Genomic DNA, 17822 nt, shown 5'->3' on the forward strand with positions numbered 1-17822 from the left:
GGGACCACGCGGGCTGCCACCCGTGACCCACCACCCTCCTGGGATGAGGCATGGCTGTCCGAGGGCCTTGCAAACGAGAGGGCCTGTGCTGACTCCCGTGCACCCGTGGGCGCGCACACACACACATTTCTGTGTTAACAGCAGTTGTCAGCCACTCCTGTCCTCAGTCCCAATGTGCAAAGACAGAGCTCAAGCCATCACGGAAGTGTCCGGGGCAGGGAGCCAGGCTTGAAGCCTGAGGCTGAACTGGAGGCAGGAGCCGGTCTCCGTTGGAGCACACAGTCCCAAAGAACATACCAAGGATGGTGAGACCACCAAACTCTGCAAACTCATAGAAATAAAGCACACGGTACAGGGACACAGGCTTAAATACAAAATATATTTAGATATGCACAGCTTTCACTGAGGACACACAAGCCTTCCTTGGGTTGCAGGCCCGCATCCTCCCAGTGCGATTCAGCCCCTGCAGAGCTTGCCCTCACGCACACCACACACGATCAGGTATAAAATACATTCTATAAATATCTTCTGATGCAAAATATGTCCATAAATATATATTTGTGCAAGTTCCTCCCACCCACTGAAGGGTTGTACGGCTCTGGGGACAGGAGTTCACAGCTGACTTTAAACCACAGGTTAACTAGAAGGTTGCAGGTCAAATAGAAGTTTCCATGTGATTGCATCACCCAAGGGCACCATTCTGTCATCTAGAAATGCTGAGTGACTGCCGTGGCCAGGTGGGCGTGGGCGGCGGTCAGATGCTGCTCTGGAGCTGGCTATCTGTGGCACTGCCAGGGGCCGAGGACTGGCTGGGCAGACAAGCTTCCAGGCCATCTGAAGACTCCGACAGGGGCTTGTATAAACAGCAGGCTGCGGCAAAGAAGAGGACGCCCAGCACCTGGGGAGAGAGGAGCCCACTGGACCTTGCTGGAAGCCCGGCCAGAGCCTCTGAACACTGGTGGGCCTGTCCCAGTCCTGTCCCTGCCCTAGCCTGCAGCGCCCTCACCAGGCCGCGGAAACCCATCCTGCTCTGACCGTGTATCTCTCCCGTATAACCGGTTTGCAGCGTAGACACCGACACTGTTAAAGAGAGAATGAAGCACACCCTTTGAAAACGGGGGCACAGGACTGGGGGGCTTGTCGTGGGGTGAATGGTGCCAGACACCCGTGAATGGGACCTTTTTTGGAAATAGGGCCTTTGCAGATGTAATTAAGGATTTGAGATGAGGTCATCCTGGATCTAAGGTGGGTCCTAAATCCAATGACTGGTGTCCTCACGAGAGAAAGGAGAGGAAGACGAGGCAGGGACAGAGAAAGGCCACATGCAGCTGCAGACAGAGCCAGAGCGCGGAAGGAGCCAGCCCTGCCCCCACCTTGATTCTGACTTCCGGCGTCGGACCTGTGAGTGAGTCTGGTTCTGCTATGCCAGGCCACCCCATCTGCGGTCGTTTGTCGTGGCGGCCACAGGAACCTCACACAGAGCCAGTCGCCGGTTGCCACCACAGCCCGGATTCAAGCCCGGGTGCCGCCATCATGGGCAGTTCTCAACCTTCAGGGTCTTGGTTTGTCAACAATGAGGGGCCGCACCGACTTTGCAGGGCGAGAGGGCGAGAGGGCGATGTGGCAGGAATCCCGCGTGGGCCCCAAAGGCGGTACGGTCCAAGTGCGGATGCTGCCACAGTGCCCACGCAGAGTACATGTGCCCACTAGGGTTTCCACGCTGGGCGTGGACCAGGAACACCCACTGTGCCTCCTGGAGCGCCAGCCTGGCTGATGGCCCTGAGCCTGCTTTCAGCGAGGGCGGCTGTTCTGACTCGGTGCGGGACAAAGTGGAACGCGAAGGTGTTCGTAAGGAGACACTGTGCTCCCCCCGCTAAAATTAACACGGACGCACGCGCTGCTGAGGCCAACTCTGACCCCCTGGACGCGGCTCCCGCTGGCTGTGCTGAGCCCGCGGGATGGTTATGTGTGGAGGGCTCTCGGCCTGCTGCTCCTGGATAAGGGATGCATCCAACAGAGACACACTCTGGGGGCGGCACCCTGGGAACGTACAGCAGCCCCCTCATCGCAGACACTGAGACACCTGTGGACGCGTGAGTCAAGGGTGGTCCTCAGCCCAGCCAAGGAACCACACATTCTCATGAAGGAAGCGCCTCTGGCTTCCCGCTGGCAGAGCCGAACCACAGCGTCAGTGGTCTGGTGCTTTGGGGCCATGGCTAGGTAAATAAGCGTGGCTGGAACACGGTACTGTGATACGGTGATGGGGGATGTGGTAACCACACCGGCTAAGTGATTAACAGGTGGTGGCGTGGACAGCCTGGACGCGATAGACAAAGGTTATGTCTTATGAAGTCATTTGGTCAATTTCCTGATGCACACATGCCTTTGGGCCTCCCCAAACATCGCCACTCCCTGAGCAGAGACGCGCCTGACAGACAGTCATCCATTATTTGATGCCAAAGTGAAAGGCGTACCACATAGGGCTTGGGCCTTAGGATCCAGTATACCCAAAGCTCCCCGCAGAATAATTTGACCTTGCCTTCTTCCAAAGTTGGACAAAGGGAGAATGTGAGTCCTGGGCAGGACAGATCAAGATTTCACCAGACTGTGCAGAATGGCACATGCTTTAAAAGCTATGAACTGTTTGCTTCTGGAATTTCCTACTTAATATATTCAGACTGTGGTTGACCTCGGGTAAGTGAAACCGTGGAAAGTGAAACCTCAGATGAGGGGGAAACCAAGGTATATTTCTCTTTAAATTAACACACTCTGCTTCTCTCCAGGGCCACGCAAGGCCCTGCCCAGACTCGCCTATTTTCTGTTAATCCCAGGGGAGGTGAACCAGCTGGGCTCCTTCCCTTTCTCTAACCTCCCTCCCGGAAAGCCTGAGGCCAGGGGTTCCTGCAGGATCAACTTTCCTGGGTCCGTCACCCAAGGAAGAGCGTGAAGATCCTCTGAACAGCTGGCCCTGGGACTGCATTTTATTTAGAAGGTTTTGTGCTTTATCTTCTAATGGGGGCAAATTCCAAACACAAATACTGCGCTTCCTCCCAGGTAACATACGCCAGAAGTCACAACAGAAAGTTTGTTAGCTTGAAAAATGACGGCCAGGCTAAGAGATCCAATGGAATTCAAGGTGCACTGAGCATGGAGAGGCTACAACCTGCCCGCTGGCCCCCTAGACCAAGGCCTGGAGCGGACCAGCTAATCCAGCCGCTCTAATGGGAGGAGCCGCTTATCTCTGCAAAGCTTTTGGTTAATGGACACCCCAGGCACACCAAGACCACACTGTGGAGGGGCAGCCCCGGGAGGCGGGAGAGGGAGCAGCACCTGCACCTGGGCTTTGCGGGAGCTGCTGGGGACCTGGACAGTGAACCCCAGGGGGAGGCCCTGCGGTCGGCCTGCCTCCCTCCACAACCAGCTCATGAGGAATGGGGGAAGGGCCCCTTCTAGAAACTGGCTGTGAGGACATCTGTGATGTACTGGGCTGTGGTCCAAGCTGCGGAAAGATGGCGGAGTGTCTGGAGCCCCCAGCCACCCTCAGAGCAGACCCTCTGTCCCTCCTCTGGGCCTGCTCACCTTGTACAGGAGCCCCATGATGAGGATGTAGCGGCTCATGGCCGAGTTCTGGTACACCAAGCAGGAGCCCTGCTGGCCACACTGGTCCTGCCACAGCAGACAGGCCTTGTCGATCACCCAGCCGAAGGCGATGGGCCCCGGGATGCCCCCTGTGGAGAGAAGCCCAGTCAGCACTCACACTCCTGGTGGGCAGGGGGCAAGGCAGGGGGCGGGCAGCCAAGAGGCCTGAATACTGGCCATTGGAGTTCTCAGCGGGTGCAAAGGGGCTTAAATGTTCCTTTCTTTGGAGATTCGGCATTGGGGCTGGGAGTTTCCCATGATCTCCCAGGGAAAGCCTTTGGGCAAATAAATGACGATGGGCCCCTCTAGTGGACAGTTAGGGAATGGAACCCTTCCCAGGCAGGCACAGCCTCCTGCTGGGAAGCACATCCACTTGGTGGTTAGATACCTGCCCGTGCCCTTGTGCAGTGAGCACACTGAACAACTGACCATGGCTTCCTCACACTGTACAGTACCTAGTATTCTAACTACAATCCACTGGATTCCCAGGGCAAAGGATCTCTGAGGGTCACGGACACATCTGCAATAGAAAACCGCAGCGTCAGCACCCACAGAAGTGGGGTTGCATGCCAAGTCACCCCCGAGGCCAGCGGCCTCCTGGCCCAGCCCCCAGCCACATCGTCACCTCCCCAAGCGGGAAGCCCCTCATCAGAGGTCAGAGACAGTGAGGTCTCTCCTGCCACCAGCGACAGGCCCGCTTAGCAGGGGCCTGGGTGTTTCCCGGAGCGCTCCCGTCTCAGGATCTGCAGAGCTCTGCCTCGGGGTGCTGCAAGGAAAGCGTTGGACAAGCGCACACCCGGCCCCGCTTACCGTAGAGTTGCCGTTAGTGCAGGAATGCTGCTGAGGAATGTAAAGAAAATTACAACGAATATGAAAACCAGAAGGAGGGGCTTTCTCTGACAAGTTGAAGTGCATTTCCCTGCAGTGGCATGGCCAAAACCAGAGGAAAGATTCTGAGGGATACAGCTACAGTCTCGGTACACCTGGGAAGCCCAACAATAGCGCCGATTACAAGGGGAAGGCACGGGGGCCCCTTCCCAGGGTCCAGGGGAGGACGGGGCGGTAGGCAGCAGCCTCACTCACCTTCTGGCCATCCACATTCATCTCAGTGGCTGCAGGGCACCCCGCATGGCACAGCGAGAAGTACATGAGGCCGTCTGAGCCACACACAGGGCTGTAGTGCTCCGGCTGGCAGCCACAGGCAGTGTTGCAGGGCGCCGTTAGGTTCAGGTGGCCTTCGGGCAGGAGGCTGCAGAAGGCGGACAAGCAGGTGGTGGGGCCCAGGCCAGAGCCATGCTGGAGCCCGGCAGGCACAGGGTCAGCCTTGGGGCTCGTCCCCATGCAGCCTGCATTTTGGGTCTACAAACTTGCCAAGCTTGTACCACCCCCAGCACGCTGGGCACTCATGCTAGGCACTGCCTTCTGGTGATGGAATGGTTTTTCCTTCTCACGCAAGGAAGGTACCTCCGTGCCCCCCAGCGCCGTCCGCCTGACGCATAGCCCCTTTCCCTAGTTCGTTTTTGGTCAGGCAACACATTCACACAGATCAAATGCAAACATTAAGAGCAAGTGAGTGCCAGGTGCACAAAGGCAGCCTCGCGGCCCCAGCCCCACCCCAGTCCTCGGTTCTCCAGCCACAGGCTGGCCGTGTGTTTGCAGGGGTCATCTGCACATACACGCCCCCCGGCGGTCACAAACGTCTGCACTTCTCCCTTGAATCAGAGCACACCGTGCCCATTGTCCAACTCCTTCCTTTTCCCACTTCACGGTGCGTCTTGGCAGTAGCCCAGGATGAGCTTCCTCCATTCCTTTGTGGGCAGGGCCTCTGTTGTGAGGACAGCATAGTAACCCCGTCCACCCTGATGACTCTTAGGTTGTTTCCGATAATGCCACAATGGCCGCTTTGTGCTGCTCGGTCTTGCACGGCATCTGTAGGTGCACTCCCGGGGCCCGCAGGGCAGCGCCGAGGTGCACGCTACCTGCATGTATTTTGGATATTCCCTAATTGCCACCTGACCAGCAGGTCCCCCTTCCACTTCCAGCACACAGCAACGCTGGGAGCACATCCTGGGACACTATGTCACTGACAGAGACCAGCCTCGAGGACCCTGAACACTGGGGCTGCTGTTCCATTTGACAGAGCAGAGGGCTGAGGCCCAGAGAGGCATATGACTGCCCAGGGGCATAGCCAGGACCTGAGCTCAGACGCTTCTGACGGCTGGCATGGCACCCTTTCACATGGTGCTGCTGGGCACCCTGTTGAATGAGTGTTGCCCTTACTGCTGTCCTGCGACATAGCCCTTTCCAAAAACCACCTCCCCCAAGTGCTGCACCCTTCCTCCTCCAACCAGGGACCACAGGTGCTCAGGGCCCCGACTCGAATCCAGGTGCCACCTGGCCCTCACCTCCCGCCATAGCTGGCTGTGACGCCCGCCATAGGCACACCGGGGCAGTGCAGGGAGAAGACGAGGATACCCAGCAGGCTGACGACAGTGCAGAACAGGCAGAACTTGATGACCGCGGAGCCCCGGAGCCTGAGCTTGTTCACAAAGAAGCCACCCAGGAAGGTGCCGCCACCGCCTGCTGGCACCACCAGGTACCCTGGGGAGAGGGAGAGACTTAGCCAGGGACTCAGGCAGGAGACCGTGGTGGGAGAGGGCAGGGCAGCGCATCAGCCGGGTCCACTTCACAGGTGGGAAAACTGAGGCAGAGGTATCAATTCCTGCCTGCATAGCAGCACTCTACCCCACACCTGAGCGCTCAGCTGCTGATGGAGTCCCAGGAGGGACCTCTGTCCAGGGCCCGCAGCAAGGATGCCTCAGAGGCCGAAAGACGCAGGACATGGGCAGGGCTGGGGGAGGAGAGCCCAGAGTGTTCCAAGGTCAGCAGCCCATACCCCAGTGGGAAGCCAATGACTCCTCCAGTGCCCGCCCAGGGCAGCCACACACCCTCCTGCCCCAGGGGCCTCTGCTGAGTCCCCATAGGCTGTGACACAGACATTTGTTGAAGCCTGAGTGGCCACCATCAGTACAAAACTGGGATTAGCTGACACCCCTCTTCCGGGCCAAGTGGGGAGGGGAAAGGACGGGAGAGGACAGGTTTGGGGGAACTGGTGGGGAGGCTCTCCAAGGGGCAGTACAGCTGACCTCTGGGGGTCTGCTGAGTGTGGGAGTGTGGGCGTGCGAGGTCAGCCTGGAGGGGCCAGGCCTGGATGGGCCTGTGGGGAAGGGAGGGGAGCCCTCATCTGACACCCTCTTCCTATCTGGATGATAGGCCCTGGAAGGGCAGAGCATGGTAGATTGGCCGCGGTGGCCCACGTGCCATGGCCCGGGGTACCTATGAATGCCGGCAGGAGGAGGAGCTGAGGAGGGGTCCCCACTTTCTGCACACCTGCCCAGCCTGAGAAGGCCAGCCTGCCTCTGGCACCGAGGAACCCCCAGCTGCACTGTCCCAGGCGGTCCTGAGGCACCAGCACCCACTCACAGAACCACCAGGTCCAAACCCTTCCTGCAGCAAGTCACAGAAGCCAAGGCCGGGTGGCGAGTGGAGGGAGCCTACCCCGGACCCATCCACCTAGAAAGCATGTCCCACAAAGAGGGTGGGACCTCCATCCCCCAGGCCTGTGGACAGGGTCGCTCAGCCCCTGTGGCGCTCTCCACACCTGCTCTGGCTGGTAGGGGGGAGGGCGGCACTCGCTGCCAGGTACCCTGTCCGGGTCTTCCTAGAAGATGCCCTCAAGGATTCTTCGCTTCTCTGAGAACTGACACAAAAGCAGAGGACCCCCAAGATCCCGAGTTTTCTCACCAAACAGGGTGGCAGCTTCCGAGGCACTCAGGCTGAACTGGGACTCCAAGAACTTGGGGCTAAACGTGGACATGCCGGTGATGAGTGTGGCCTCAGTGGCCCCAGCCAGGCACAGCAGGATGAACGTGGGGTTCTTCAGGAGGAGCCAGATGGAGCTGGGCAGAGGCGAGGGTGTGGAGAAGAGACCGAGGGTCAGAGTGGGCCAGACCCAGGGTGCGGGGAGCCTGCTGTTCCTGAGGCTGTCACCTCCCCGCTCTGAGCACAAAGGGTCCCCATTCTGACAGGCAGTGGAGTGGGGTACAGGCAGGGGGAGACACCCACATTTATTCCAGAGAAACCCAGAGGATGTCAGGCTGAGCCTGTGGCCCACTTGTCTTGAAAGCTGCAGCCCAATTAGGGAAAAACCTTATCGGTGCCTTGGCCAGAGCTTCAGCGCAGGTGGGCAGACCCCCCCAAGTAACCCAGGACCCTGTTCCATCACGGGCCAGCAGCAGGGCCTGAAAAACGGAACTGGCTGGGGGAGGCAGAGGCCAAGTCCAGGACTGGATAGGCCCCGGGATAGGGAACGGAGTCACCAAGAGGTGCAGCCAGTCCTTAACCACCAGTCCCCGGGAGAAGTGGGATTGGAATCCTCCAACCAAGGAGCCCCTGGGTGGACTTAGCTGGCTTGGTTTGCATTTGGGGGGGCCACTGAGTCCTCAACCGGGGCGATTCCTTGGTGCATGCACCTGGGGCCCTGGGGGGAACTGTGGGAACTCTGAGCCCTGTCGGGCCCTGAGGACTCAGCCTTTATGTCTGCCTGTTGCAGTCCTGGCTGTGAGGTCTCAGGATGAGGACATGCCCCCCTGGAAGCTGAGAAGGCCTCAAGTCAGGCCTTGCAGTTTCTAACCAGGTGGTGGCTGACAGCAGTGCGTCGGGGCTCCCCATCCCTGCACACGGGGCCCTGGTGGATGGATGGGGGTCCTCCCTGTTTTTGTTAGCGTTGGAGGGCCGAGCAGGGCTAACTCCCAACTGCTGCTTAAGCACGCAAGATGCTGACATGGAAAACGTGTCGTGTGGCGTAAACCAAGCGAAGCCCTCCTGGCCAGTGCAGTGAGCGAGGCAGACAAAAGGGGAACCGCCTCTGCAGAGAGAGGCTCGGCTCTCTCTGGGGTACGCAGGTCACCAGACTGGGCAAAGCTCACATCGTCATCCCAGCTCACAGCTACACCCTGTTCACAGCACACTCCTGTGCGTGACCCTTCTCCCCCACTGAGTGGGGGGGCTCTTGGCCTCAGGGTGTTTAAGACGCAGCTATTGTCCTATCCCCAGAACTCCTAACACGGACCAGGGGCAGAGACTTTTCCTCAAGCCCTAGGTCACGGCACAATAGCCTCTCACATCAGCCCACAATAATGCAAATTTTCGCAATGAATGACGTGCCCACCACACGGGAGGGGCACCAGGCACGTCGCTCTGCTCACACCACAGTGTCGCTGACTTGAACCCCTGCGTCTGCAGCTTAGCGACGTCCTGTAAACCTGTGCTTTCCAGCCTCCCACCAGAGCAGAGTGCTGGCCTCACGTCACCCCCGCCCGCAGGAAGGTGGCTTCTTCCTCCCAGCCACACCCAGAGCCTGGTTCCCATGAACGCAACTCTGAACGCCTGGAACATTCAAATGCTCTTGTTCGAGGACGTGGCCAAATGTAAATGGATTCTGAAGAATTAGGAACGGGCGATGCAGCCCTAGTTAGCCTGAGCCCCGACAGGCCCACAGGTGCCTTGCAGAGCTGATGTTAGCGACAGAAACCCCACTCCAGCCTCACACTCTGCCTGCTTGGAGGTGTTCGCTGGCTCGGACTGACCTTGGCAGCCATGAACACAGTTTTTTGTTCCCTTCCCCGATTAAAATGGGACAGCCCAATTCTTTCAAAATTATTTCCCAACCTGAGGATTCCAAAGCCTTTCCTCCTGGGTAACTTAGGTCCCACGTCTTGAAAAAGGCAAAGATGACTGAGGGCAAAGCAGACCCCAGCCCATACCTCCCCTCCAGCCAGTCCTGGTGTGTGGGGGACAGGGCTGGGGTGGGCACCCCGGGGGGGTCCTGGCATATGGAAGTGAGAGCTGGGATGGGCACCCTGGGGGTCCTGGTGTGTGCAGGGACAGGACTGCAGTGGGCTTCCTGGGGGGTCCTGGTGTGTGCAGGGACAGAGCTGGGGTGGGCACCCTGGGGGAGTCCCTTCCTGGGGCTTTTCCCAGACCTGCCCAGGCTCCGGGCTGTGTGGCTGCATTAGGCGGCCATGACTCTCCGAAGTGCTATGCAAACTTCATTTCTTAATCATGGATTGCTCGGCTGATATTCTCATGTTGAATTTGCCCAGAGAATTAGTCATGACTTTAAATAAAGGAAACATGTTCCACAATTTCTTACCAGCAACTGGTTTAGGGAACTAACCCTGGACATAAGCCTCTTTGTCACCCGATGAACTAAAAGTGCCCCAGGGTTCCCAGGTCCGCACCGGGGCTCACAGCCATGCTGGGAACAGGGCGCCCGGCCCTCAGCTCTAAGCCGCTCTGCTGCCAGGTGGGGGAGAGAGGGTGAGCCGGCGCCTGCACGATGTTCCCAGCTCCTGGTGAACGTGGCCCCGGGTCAGTTCGGCCCATGGGGTCACCCTCCCTAGCAGGCAGCTCCCAGCTCCTTCAGGGGTCTATCAGGGCCCTAACGAGGCCCCCCCTTCCCATCTTCATCCAGCCCTACTCCTCTCTGCTGTGGACAGCTCGGGGCTTTCAGAGGGGCCACCGTTGGCCCTGATGCCTTCCTCCTGTCCTGGTTGAGGGCAGGCAGCAGGGACGCACCCACTGCCCACACCCTCCACCCACTATGGCCAGTGAGATGCAGCTATTTATGAGCTCAGGGACCTGCTGCTAAAGGGGCACAAGAGTCTCCCCGTGCTACGGCCTCAGAGGCTGAGGACTTGGGTGGTGACCACACTGAGGGCCACCTGTGCCCAGCCCTGGGGAGAGTCCCCCCGGGGAAGGCATGATCCCCAGGAGAGACCTGGAGGGCCTGGGCCCCTACGTTGTCCCTCTAGGATCCCACCAGCTCAGGACTCCGTGTTCACCCTAGCAGCGCAGCAAGACAGCAAAGCAAGGCCGGACCACACTCAGCAGAAAGAAGGGAAGGCAGACAATAAAGCAAGGGGCCTTCCCAGAGGGTGAGCAGGACACGCAGGGTGGAGAGGGGAGGTCCTCAGAAACTGAGGGAGGGAGACAGAGGGCAACATCCCAGAGCCCGGGGAGGGGGGTATGGCACAGGTGACAGCTGATGAAAGGGAATTGGAGTGTGGGGGGGTCACGGTGAGCTTCCGTGGGGACCCCGGGACACGCAGGCCATGGGGGAGACTTGCTGGTGTGGAAGGGATTTGCTCCGTGGCCGTTGGAAGCCAGGCGCAGCCCGCAGGAGCCTCCACACTGTGAGTGATGGGTCCCTGGGTGCAGGCCGAGGCCCTGGCCCCGCTTTGGGACTCACCCACGGCTCTGCAGCCCTGAGATGGGGTCTGCGGCCCCTGGCCCTGGAGGCTCTAGCTGTTGCTCCTTAATCTCTTGGCTCAGGTCTCAGGGGTTGGTGGGCCACAAGGAAAGTTTGGGGCTTCATCCCCATCATGATCCTGGAAGGGTCTCACCGACTCTCCGAGATGGGAGCCCTTAAAGGGTTTGAGGACACTAGGAACCCTCCTGCCCTCGGTCCTTACAGAGGCAGGTCTCTGATGGTTTTCCCGAAGTCCGGGTTGCTCGCCTCCCCGTGGCTGCCGTCCTTCAACTGGTGCATTTCCGCCGCTCTCATGACTGCATAGCGCTGGGAGCCTGGAAGGGCACAGAGTCAGCTGGGGCTGGGGGCTCCTGGAGGTGGACTTCTCTGAGGGAGGCTCTGCCCCCACTCCTTTGCCCCTCCCCGGTCTGGGAACATCATTGTCTGACATCCCTGCAGCCCCAGGGAGGTGGCGCTGGAACAGAAGCCGCATGAGTGCTCCACAAGTCGGGCTGGAGGTGTGGGAGAGCTGGGGCCCCAAGTGGGGCTGGGGGAAGGAAGAGACGGAGGCCCTGCCCCGATTGGGACACAAGCCTGTTCTGTGGCTTGAGGGGGAGAAGCCGCTGGGGCAGAGGGGAGGCCACAGGACAGGATGGACACACAACCTGCCTTGTGCCACAGCCAGGAGGCATCTCTCCACCCAGATGGGAAGATGCAGATCAAAGACTGAGAATGAGGGTGTGCCGCAAGCATGACCATGGCGGGGGAAAAAACAGCAGAGGAAATGGGGTGCCCCCTTCACAAAGACTAAGGGACAATCCCCCGGATGTGAAGGCCGGGCTGGGGACGGGGAACGCACCTGGCAGCTGCCGAGGGTAACCAAGGATGGGAACGGCGGTGAAGAAGGCAGCAGCCCCAGAGCCCAGGAAGCCGACCCACCAGGCACCGACCCACAGCGGGCTCTCGGTCGTCAGCTCCGTCCTGTGGAACAGGCAGTGGCACCTGGGTCAGCGTGGAGCCCACCTGTGCCCTCCATGGCACACATACTGGGGGGGGCCTGGCCCCTCCTCCGGGCAGACCTCCGGGGTCTGCCTGCACACTGGTCAACACAGGCCCCTGGCACTGCTGGCCACAGGTCCTGTCCCTTCCTTGCAGACTAAAGCAAACACCACCTTGGCTTCGCTGTCTAAGACGGATGGCTCCATGCCTTGGCCCACGCTCCAGGTCTGGAGATGCCACCTGTGGCCTGGTCCTGAGACCACGGTGGGGCTGGGCGCTAGGAGGGGCAGGCTCTCCAGGCAACAGCAGGCCGAGGCATCCCTCCCCACAGCAGAGGGTGACAGACGGGGTTCCCAGGGATGCTAGAGGGCTCAGCTGGAGCTCACCGAGAGCTCCCCACAAAGGGACTGTTGTGCACGTGGCAATTTGCACATTAAGTGTGCTTTCAAATGAACAGGTGAGCAGAAAAGAATCATGGGCTGAGGCGGCCGTGCGAGTAGGAGAAACCCACCCAAGCTCTGGGCTTCCAGGGATGCGGCTTCACAGCGAGAAGGTGGTGGGAGGGCAAAAGGCCAGCAAAGGCCGGGAGCAGAGCCGCAGAGACAGAGGACACAGGGAGCGCCAACACCTTGGAAGGCTGCAGCCAGGTGGCACCTGCTTGTTCCAGCAGGGAAACGCTGACACCGCACACAGGCCCAGACCCCGCTCTGCCTCCCCACTTTGTGCAAAGTGGGCCCAGATCCCAGAGCCAGATGGGGCAGAGACACTGAGACGCATCCAGACCCAGGACACGAGCCCCAAACCTACCTCCAGGCTCTGCCTAGAACGCGCACGATTGACCCCACATTATCAACCCGAGGCCAGAGGGGCTTTTGTAAGAGGCCAGAGTGCTAGAGACCTCCAGGAGAGGCACCATCTGCAGAAAGAGTCCCAAGGTGCAGCGGTGCCCACACCACGTCACAGTCAACCTTGGAAACTTCACAAGTGCAGGCTGGGCACAGGACGAATGGGGGACCCTGCACCCATAGAGCCTGACAGGTCAGCAAGGACATGCTTTCTCCTCTCCCTCCCCTTCTCCCTGTCTCTGTCACTGTCTTCTTTCTCTATATCTCTCTTTCTCTCTGCATCTCTATCTCTGTCTGTCTCTTGGTCTGTCTTTTCCTGTCTACGTCTTTCCCTGTCTGTCTTTCCATCTGTCTCTCTCTGCCTCTCCCTCCACTCCCACTTGCTTTTTCCTTACATTTACAGAAACTAGCGTCACACACACAAGATACAAAGAAAAGAAACAAAAGAATCTCAGTTCCATTAGGGAACTAGTGGCCAGGGCTGGCTGGACTTTGCAAGCGCTTGGGCCTCGGGCACTGTCCGTCTGCCTCGCCCCCTGCCCTGGGGCGGACTCCCAAGGCCCCCAAGATCCCCTGAGTCCAACAGAGCCAAGGCCAGCCTTGACTCCCTCCAGCCCAGGGGCCCCAGCACCGGCACCACGCCCAGCCTGACTCAGAGTGGGCCCTGCTGGCTCTGAACCCCCTTCCAGAGACACGTGGCTGTCTCCAGCGCGGGCAGTTTGGTGGGCTCCCGTGGGTGTGGCCCCGCAGCAGGCAGCAGGGTGCGTGGCCACTCACCGTCGGCCCACTTCCGTGTAGATGTTTAGCAGGGCACCTCCGATCAGGTAGCCAGCAGCGGGGCCCAGGATGGCTGCGGTGTAGAAGATGGCTGCAAGAGAGGCAGAGGCATCAGGGCCGCTGTGCACCACCCCAGGGCTGCGGAGGGCTGTGTGGGGCTCCGTGCCTGAAAGAAGCCCTGCACCCACCGTTCTGCATCTCCGGCCCACTCCCCTCACGGGCCTCAAGTTAGGCGAGTCCGTGCAGCCACCACTGGGCCTGACGTGGGTCAGCGTCAACTTTAAAAAACCTCCTCAAAGCCAAGCGCACGGTCGTCTTTCCCTTATAATAGGGCAAAGGTCCTCGAAGCCCAGTTTGGCAGGATGTCTAAGTAGCCACACAGACCGACCCTGGCAGGAATCAGGGACTCAGGGTGGGGAAAGGGACCAGAGAGGCCTGAGCCCCTCCGCCCAGCCACGCTCATGCCCCCGTAGGCTGGGATTTGAAAGGGTCAGGGTGGGAGGATGAACCTCACTGGAGTGAGGTGATCAATGCCCGCCTTGATTCTTGGGATGAGCAGAGCTCAAAAAGGACATGAGGAGGCTGAGGTCACTGCACAGTCCAGCTGGGGTCAGCTGCTCCCCTTGACCATCCCTACGATGCCCCACCCAGGAGAGGAAAGCCAGGCAGGGGACACTGAGAAGTGGAGTCGGGCGGGCCATGCACAGGGTCAAATTGTCCCTGTTGGACAGGCCATGGGGCTTCCCTACGTCTCAACAAACAGGAGCCAGAAGCCAGTGAGGGGCCCAGGGCTGCCCCAGGGCAGTGAGCTCAGCTGCCTGGCACAGGGTGGTGACACAGATCTTTGCTCTCAGGCGGCTGTGAAGTAGCCATGAGCTGCCTCGTGTTACTTTTCCCCTCAAAGTTCTGACTCTCCGGATTTGCTCGGCCTCTTCCGCACCCCTGTGTGGCTGCCGGAGCAGACATGGTGCTTACGGGGAGGCAGGGGTGTGGTCTCAGGGCTCTGTCCCTCCACCCCTGTGTGGCTGACGGCACCAATATGGTGCTTTCAGGGAGACATGGGTGTGGCCTCTGGGCTCTGTCCCTTGTCACTTATCCCACATGAAACTCCCTCCTAGGCAAGTGCCAGGTTCCCAGCTGGAGCATGAGGTCTGCCACCATTGGACCTGGTGCCACCCAGCGCCTGGTGACTGCCCCATTCCAGCACACCCGTCATGGGGGTGGCTCAAAGCCCTGCTGCCTTGTCTCAAGAGTCTCCTGGCAAGGTGGGCTGGACACCATGCAGGGGTTGCACTGAGACTCCTGGGCACAGTGGCCTGGAGCCCTGAGCAGGATCCGCATGAGAAAGCCGTAGTCCCTTATGTCAGCTTTGGGCCTCAGGCCTGACTCCCCTCCCCTACCGCCTCTCGCAGCAGCCCGGGGCCATGCAGACAAGGGGAACACGAAGGCAGGGGGCGGGGCTGGCTCCGCCGGTCGCCCTCACTCCTGCAACACTACCCTCGACCCTCCCTGCCCCGTGCCAACGCCCCCAGCCCCACTCACCAATGTAGACGGGCGAGTAGCTGGACTTGACATTCTCATCCAGGTAGGTGACGCCCAGCGTGTAGAGGGGGGTGGCACCCATACCATGCAGGAACTGGCCCAGCATGAAGACCAGCTGGTAGCGGTACAGGCCCGAGGTGCGGTCCGCACACGCCGCGCTGGGGTTGGCAGGGCACGTCCTGACGCCCGTGTCCGCCTCCACCTCGTAGCGGCCAGCTGTGAAGTGGGGCAGGGCGAACACCAGCGACCCCGTGCCCATGACCAGCACGCCCCAGCCCAGCCAGCGCGGCTTGTGCCCTGAGCCCCCGAAGTAGCTCACGAAGGTGAGGCAGAGGCAGGCGGCGATGTCGTAGGAGCTGGCGATGAGCCCGCTCTGGTAGCTGTGCAGGTCGTAGCGACGCTCCAGGGAGGTGATGACCGTGTTGATGAAGCCGTTCACGGTCATCCCCTGCAGGAATGCAGCCGCGCACAGGAAGAACAGGATGCCCTTGGGCGTGTTGAGGACCTGCAGGCACGGGGGTGCGAAGGCCCACCAGCCGCACGCCACGCTCTGCCCGGCCGAGACGTACCGCACCTCGTGGGTCCCCCGGGCGCCACGCTTCTCGGCCCAGGGCTGGCAGAGGGGCTGTTTGCTGGTGTCCAGGGGACTATGGGCAGCAGAGCGCAGGGAGCCGGGGCTCAGGGGCGTGCCGTGGTCGAGCCCGTTTTCCATGGCTGAACTGGGGCCGGGAAAGGTGAGCGGCTTGTCCCCCAGCGGGTGCAGGGGCATCTCCACGCCTCCGCCTGGTGACCTCGAGGCTTCAGCCACACAGTAGGAGTGGCCTCCGTGGGAGTGGCCAAGTAGTATCCAGGGGGCTGGTGTGTCCTGTGAGAAGAACGTCTGGTTAGCAAGCTCACGTCTCTCCACGGATACAGCATGACCAGGCGGGAACATTCCAGCACACCCATCATGGGGGTGTCTCAAAGCTCTGCCTGCCTTGTCTCAAGAGTCTCCCAAATCCAGGGTGGCGTCTGGCCAAACCCACACTCCGGCACTGTCTCCCAGCCGCAGTTCCGCTGCGGGAAGTGGGGGCTGTGCCCGGCCTACTCACAGGGACTCGGTTCCTGCCCTTTCTAGAACTGTTGGAAGGAAAAGCTGCCGCTTCAGCAGTGTGGCGTCGGGGCTGTGAAGAAGGCAGGGCCCACCGAGATGGGGCCACACAGTGGAGAGTGGAGCTGAGACGTGGAGGCCGAGTCAGACACTGGGGTCCCAGGTCACCCCGCCCTGCCCCCACTCGCTGTCAGCCACGTCCGCTGCCATTTGCAGCCGAGTGGCCCTGATGGATTCCACGGGGGTCTCCACGTTGGTCCTGGAGCCTGACCTTGTTCATCCTTAAATTCATGCCCTGGCAACTTTCTGTACCCTTTAGCGTGAGAAAGGAGCTCCTCTTGGTGCAGTTTGGGAGGTGCAGGAATGAGCTGGAAATGGCCTCCCAGGCCACGTGTGCCCCCAGCACTGGAGACGCCCCCGGCCGCCAAGTTCTGGGTTGGCCTTGGTCTGCAGCAGCTGGCATCGCTGCCTGTGGCTAACAGGAGCTGCAATCGGCAGCCATGTGAACCAGTTACCAGGAAAATGTGCCCACGTGCCACCTTCCTTCATGAACCCTGCACTGCCCCTACCCCATTGCCCTCACCAGCCCTGTTTCCCACCATCCTGAGGCTCCGCAGGGCGCCTACCTCACTCCCCACACCAATTCCCAGATAAACAGGTCCCTGCCACTGCCCATAGGCCTTCTGGGAAACCCAGGTGGCTTCAGCCTCGCTGCATCTTAAGGGGTTTCCCCACCAGAAATAAACCGGCAAATAAACAGGGCTGCTGTGATGTGGAACACCGGTGCTGCCCCCACCCTCAGAGGGTCCTTCCCGGGGCTGCTGTAAACCGAACACCTGTGCTGCCCCCACCCCGGGAGGGGCCTTCCCGGGGATGCTGTGATACGGAACACCTGTGCTGCCCCGGCCCTGGGCGGGTCCTTCCCGGGGATGCTGTGATACAGAACACCTGTGCTGCCCCCCACCCTGGAGGGTCCTTCCCAGGGATGCTGTGATACGGAACACCTGTGCTGCCCCGGCCCCGGGCGGGTCCTTCCCGGGGATGCTGTGATACGGAACACCTGTGCTGCCCCGGCCCTGGGCGGGTCCTTCCCGGGGATGCTGTGATACGGAACACCTGTGTTGCCCCCGGCCCTAGGAGGGTCTTTCCCGGGGATGCTGTGATACGGAACACCTGTGCTGCCCCCAACCTGGAGGGTCCTTCCTGGGGATGCTGTGATACGGAACACCTGTGCTGCCCTGGCCCTGGGCGGGTCCTTCCCAGGGATGCTGTGATACGGAACACCTGTGCTGCCCCGGCCCTAGGAGGGTCCTTCCCAGGGATGCTGTGATACAGAACACCTGTGCTGCCCCCTGCCCTGGGAGGGTCCTTCCCGGGGATGCTGTGATACGGAACACCTGTGCTGCCCCCCGCCCTGGGAGGGTCCTTCCCGGGGATGCTGTGATACGGAACACCTGTGCTGCCCCGGCCCTGGGCGGGTCCTTCCCGGGGATGCTATGATGTGGAACACCTGTGCTCCCCCGCCCTGGGTGCGTCCTTCCCGGGGATGCTGTGATATGGAACACCTGTGCTCCCCCGCCCTGGGCGCGTCCTTCCCGGGGATGCTGTGATACAGAAC

At 60.4% G+C, this 17822-nt stretch overlaps 1 protein-coding gene across 4 annotated transcripts in view; it reads right to left on the bottom strand.

Moving 5' to 3' along the window:
* Nucleotides 1-360: 360 nt before the first annotated feature.
* The window catches only part of SLCO4A1 (solute carrier organic anion transporter family member 4A1), a 44226-nt gene continuing 26764 nt past the window's right edge, over nucleotides 361-17822 (bottom strand). For 3 of the 4 annotated variants that reach the window (XM_037982572.2, XM_008011694.3, XM_037982573.2), the window contains exons 2-12: nucleotides 15115-15979; nucleotides 13573-13663; nucleotides 11811-11932; nucleotides 11175-11286; nucleotides 7444-7598; nucleotides 6045-6240; nucleotides 4723-4888; nucleotides 4450-4622; nucleotides 4095-4159; nucleotides 3580-3728; nucleotides 361-898 (exon numbers count right to left, since the gene is read on the bottom strand). In XM_037982572.2, coding sequence (XP_037838500.2) covers nucleotides 755-898; nucleotides 3580-3728; nucleotides 4095-4159; nucleotides 4450-4622; nucleotides 4723-4888; nucleotides 6045-6240; nucleotides 7444-7598; nucleotides 11175-11286; nucleotides 11811-11932; nucleotides 13573-13663; nucleotides 15115-15979 — 2238 coding nt within the window. In that variant the 3' untranslated portion in view covers nucleotides 361-754. The other variant, XM_037982571.2, reaches the window with a different exon arrangement.

This window comes from Chlorocebus sabaeus, chromosome 2, assembly GCF_047675955.1.
Source record: "Chlorocebus sabaeus isolate Y175 chromosome 2, mChlSab1.0.hap1, whole genome shotgun sequence".
In the NCBI taxonomy this organism is placed as follows: Eukaryota; Metazoa; Chordata; class Mammalia; order Primates; family Cercopithecidae; genus Chlorocebus; species Chlorocebus sabaeus.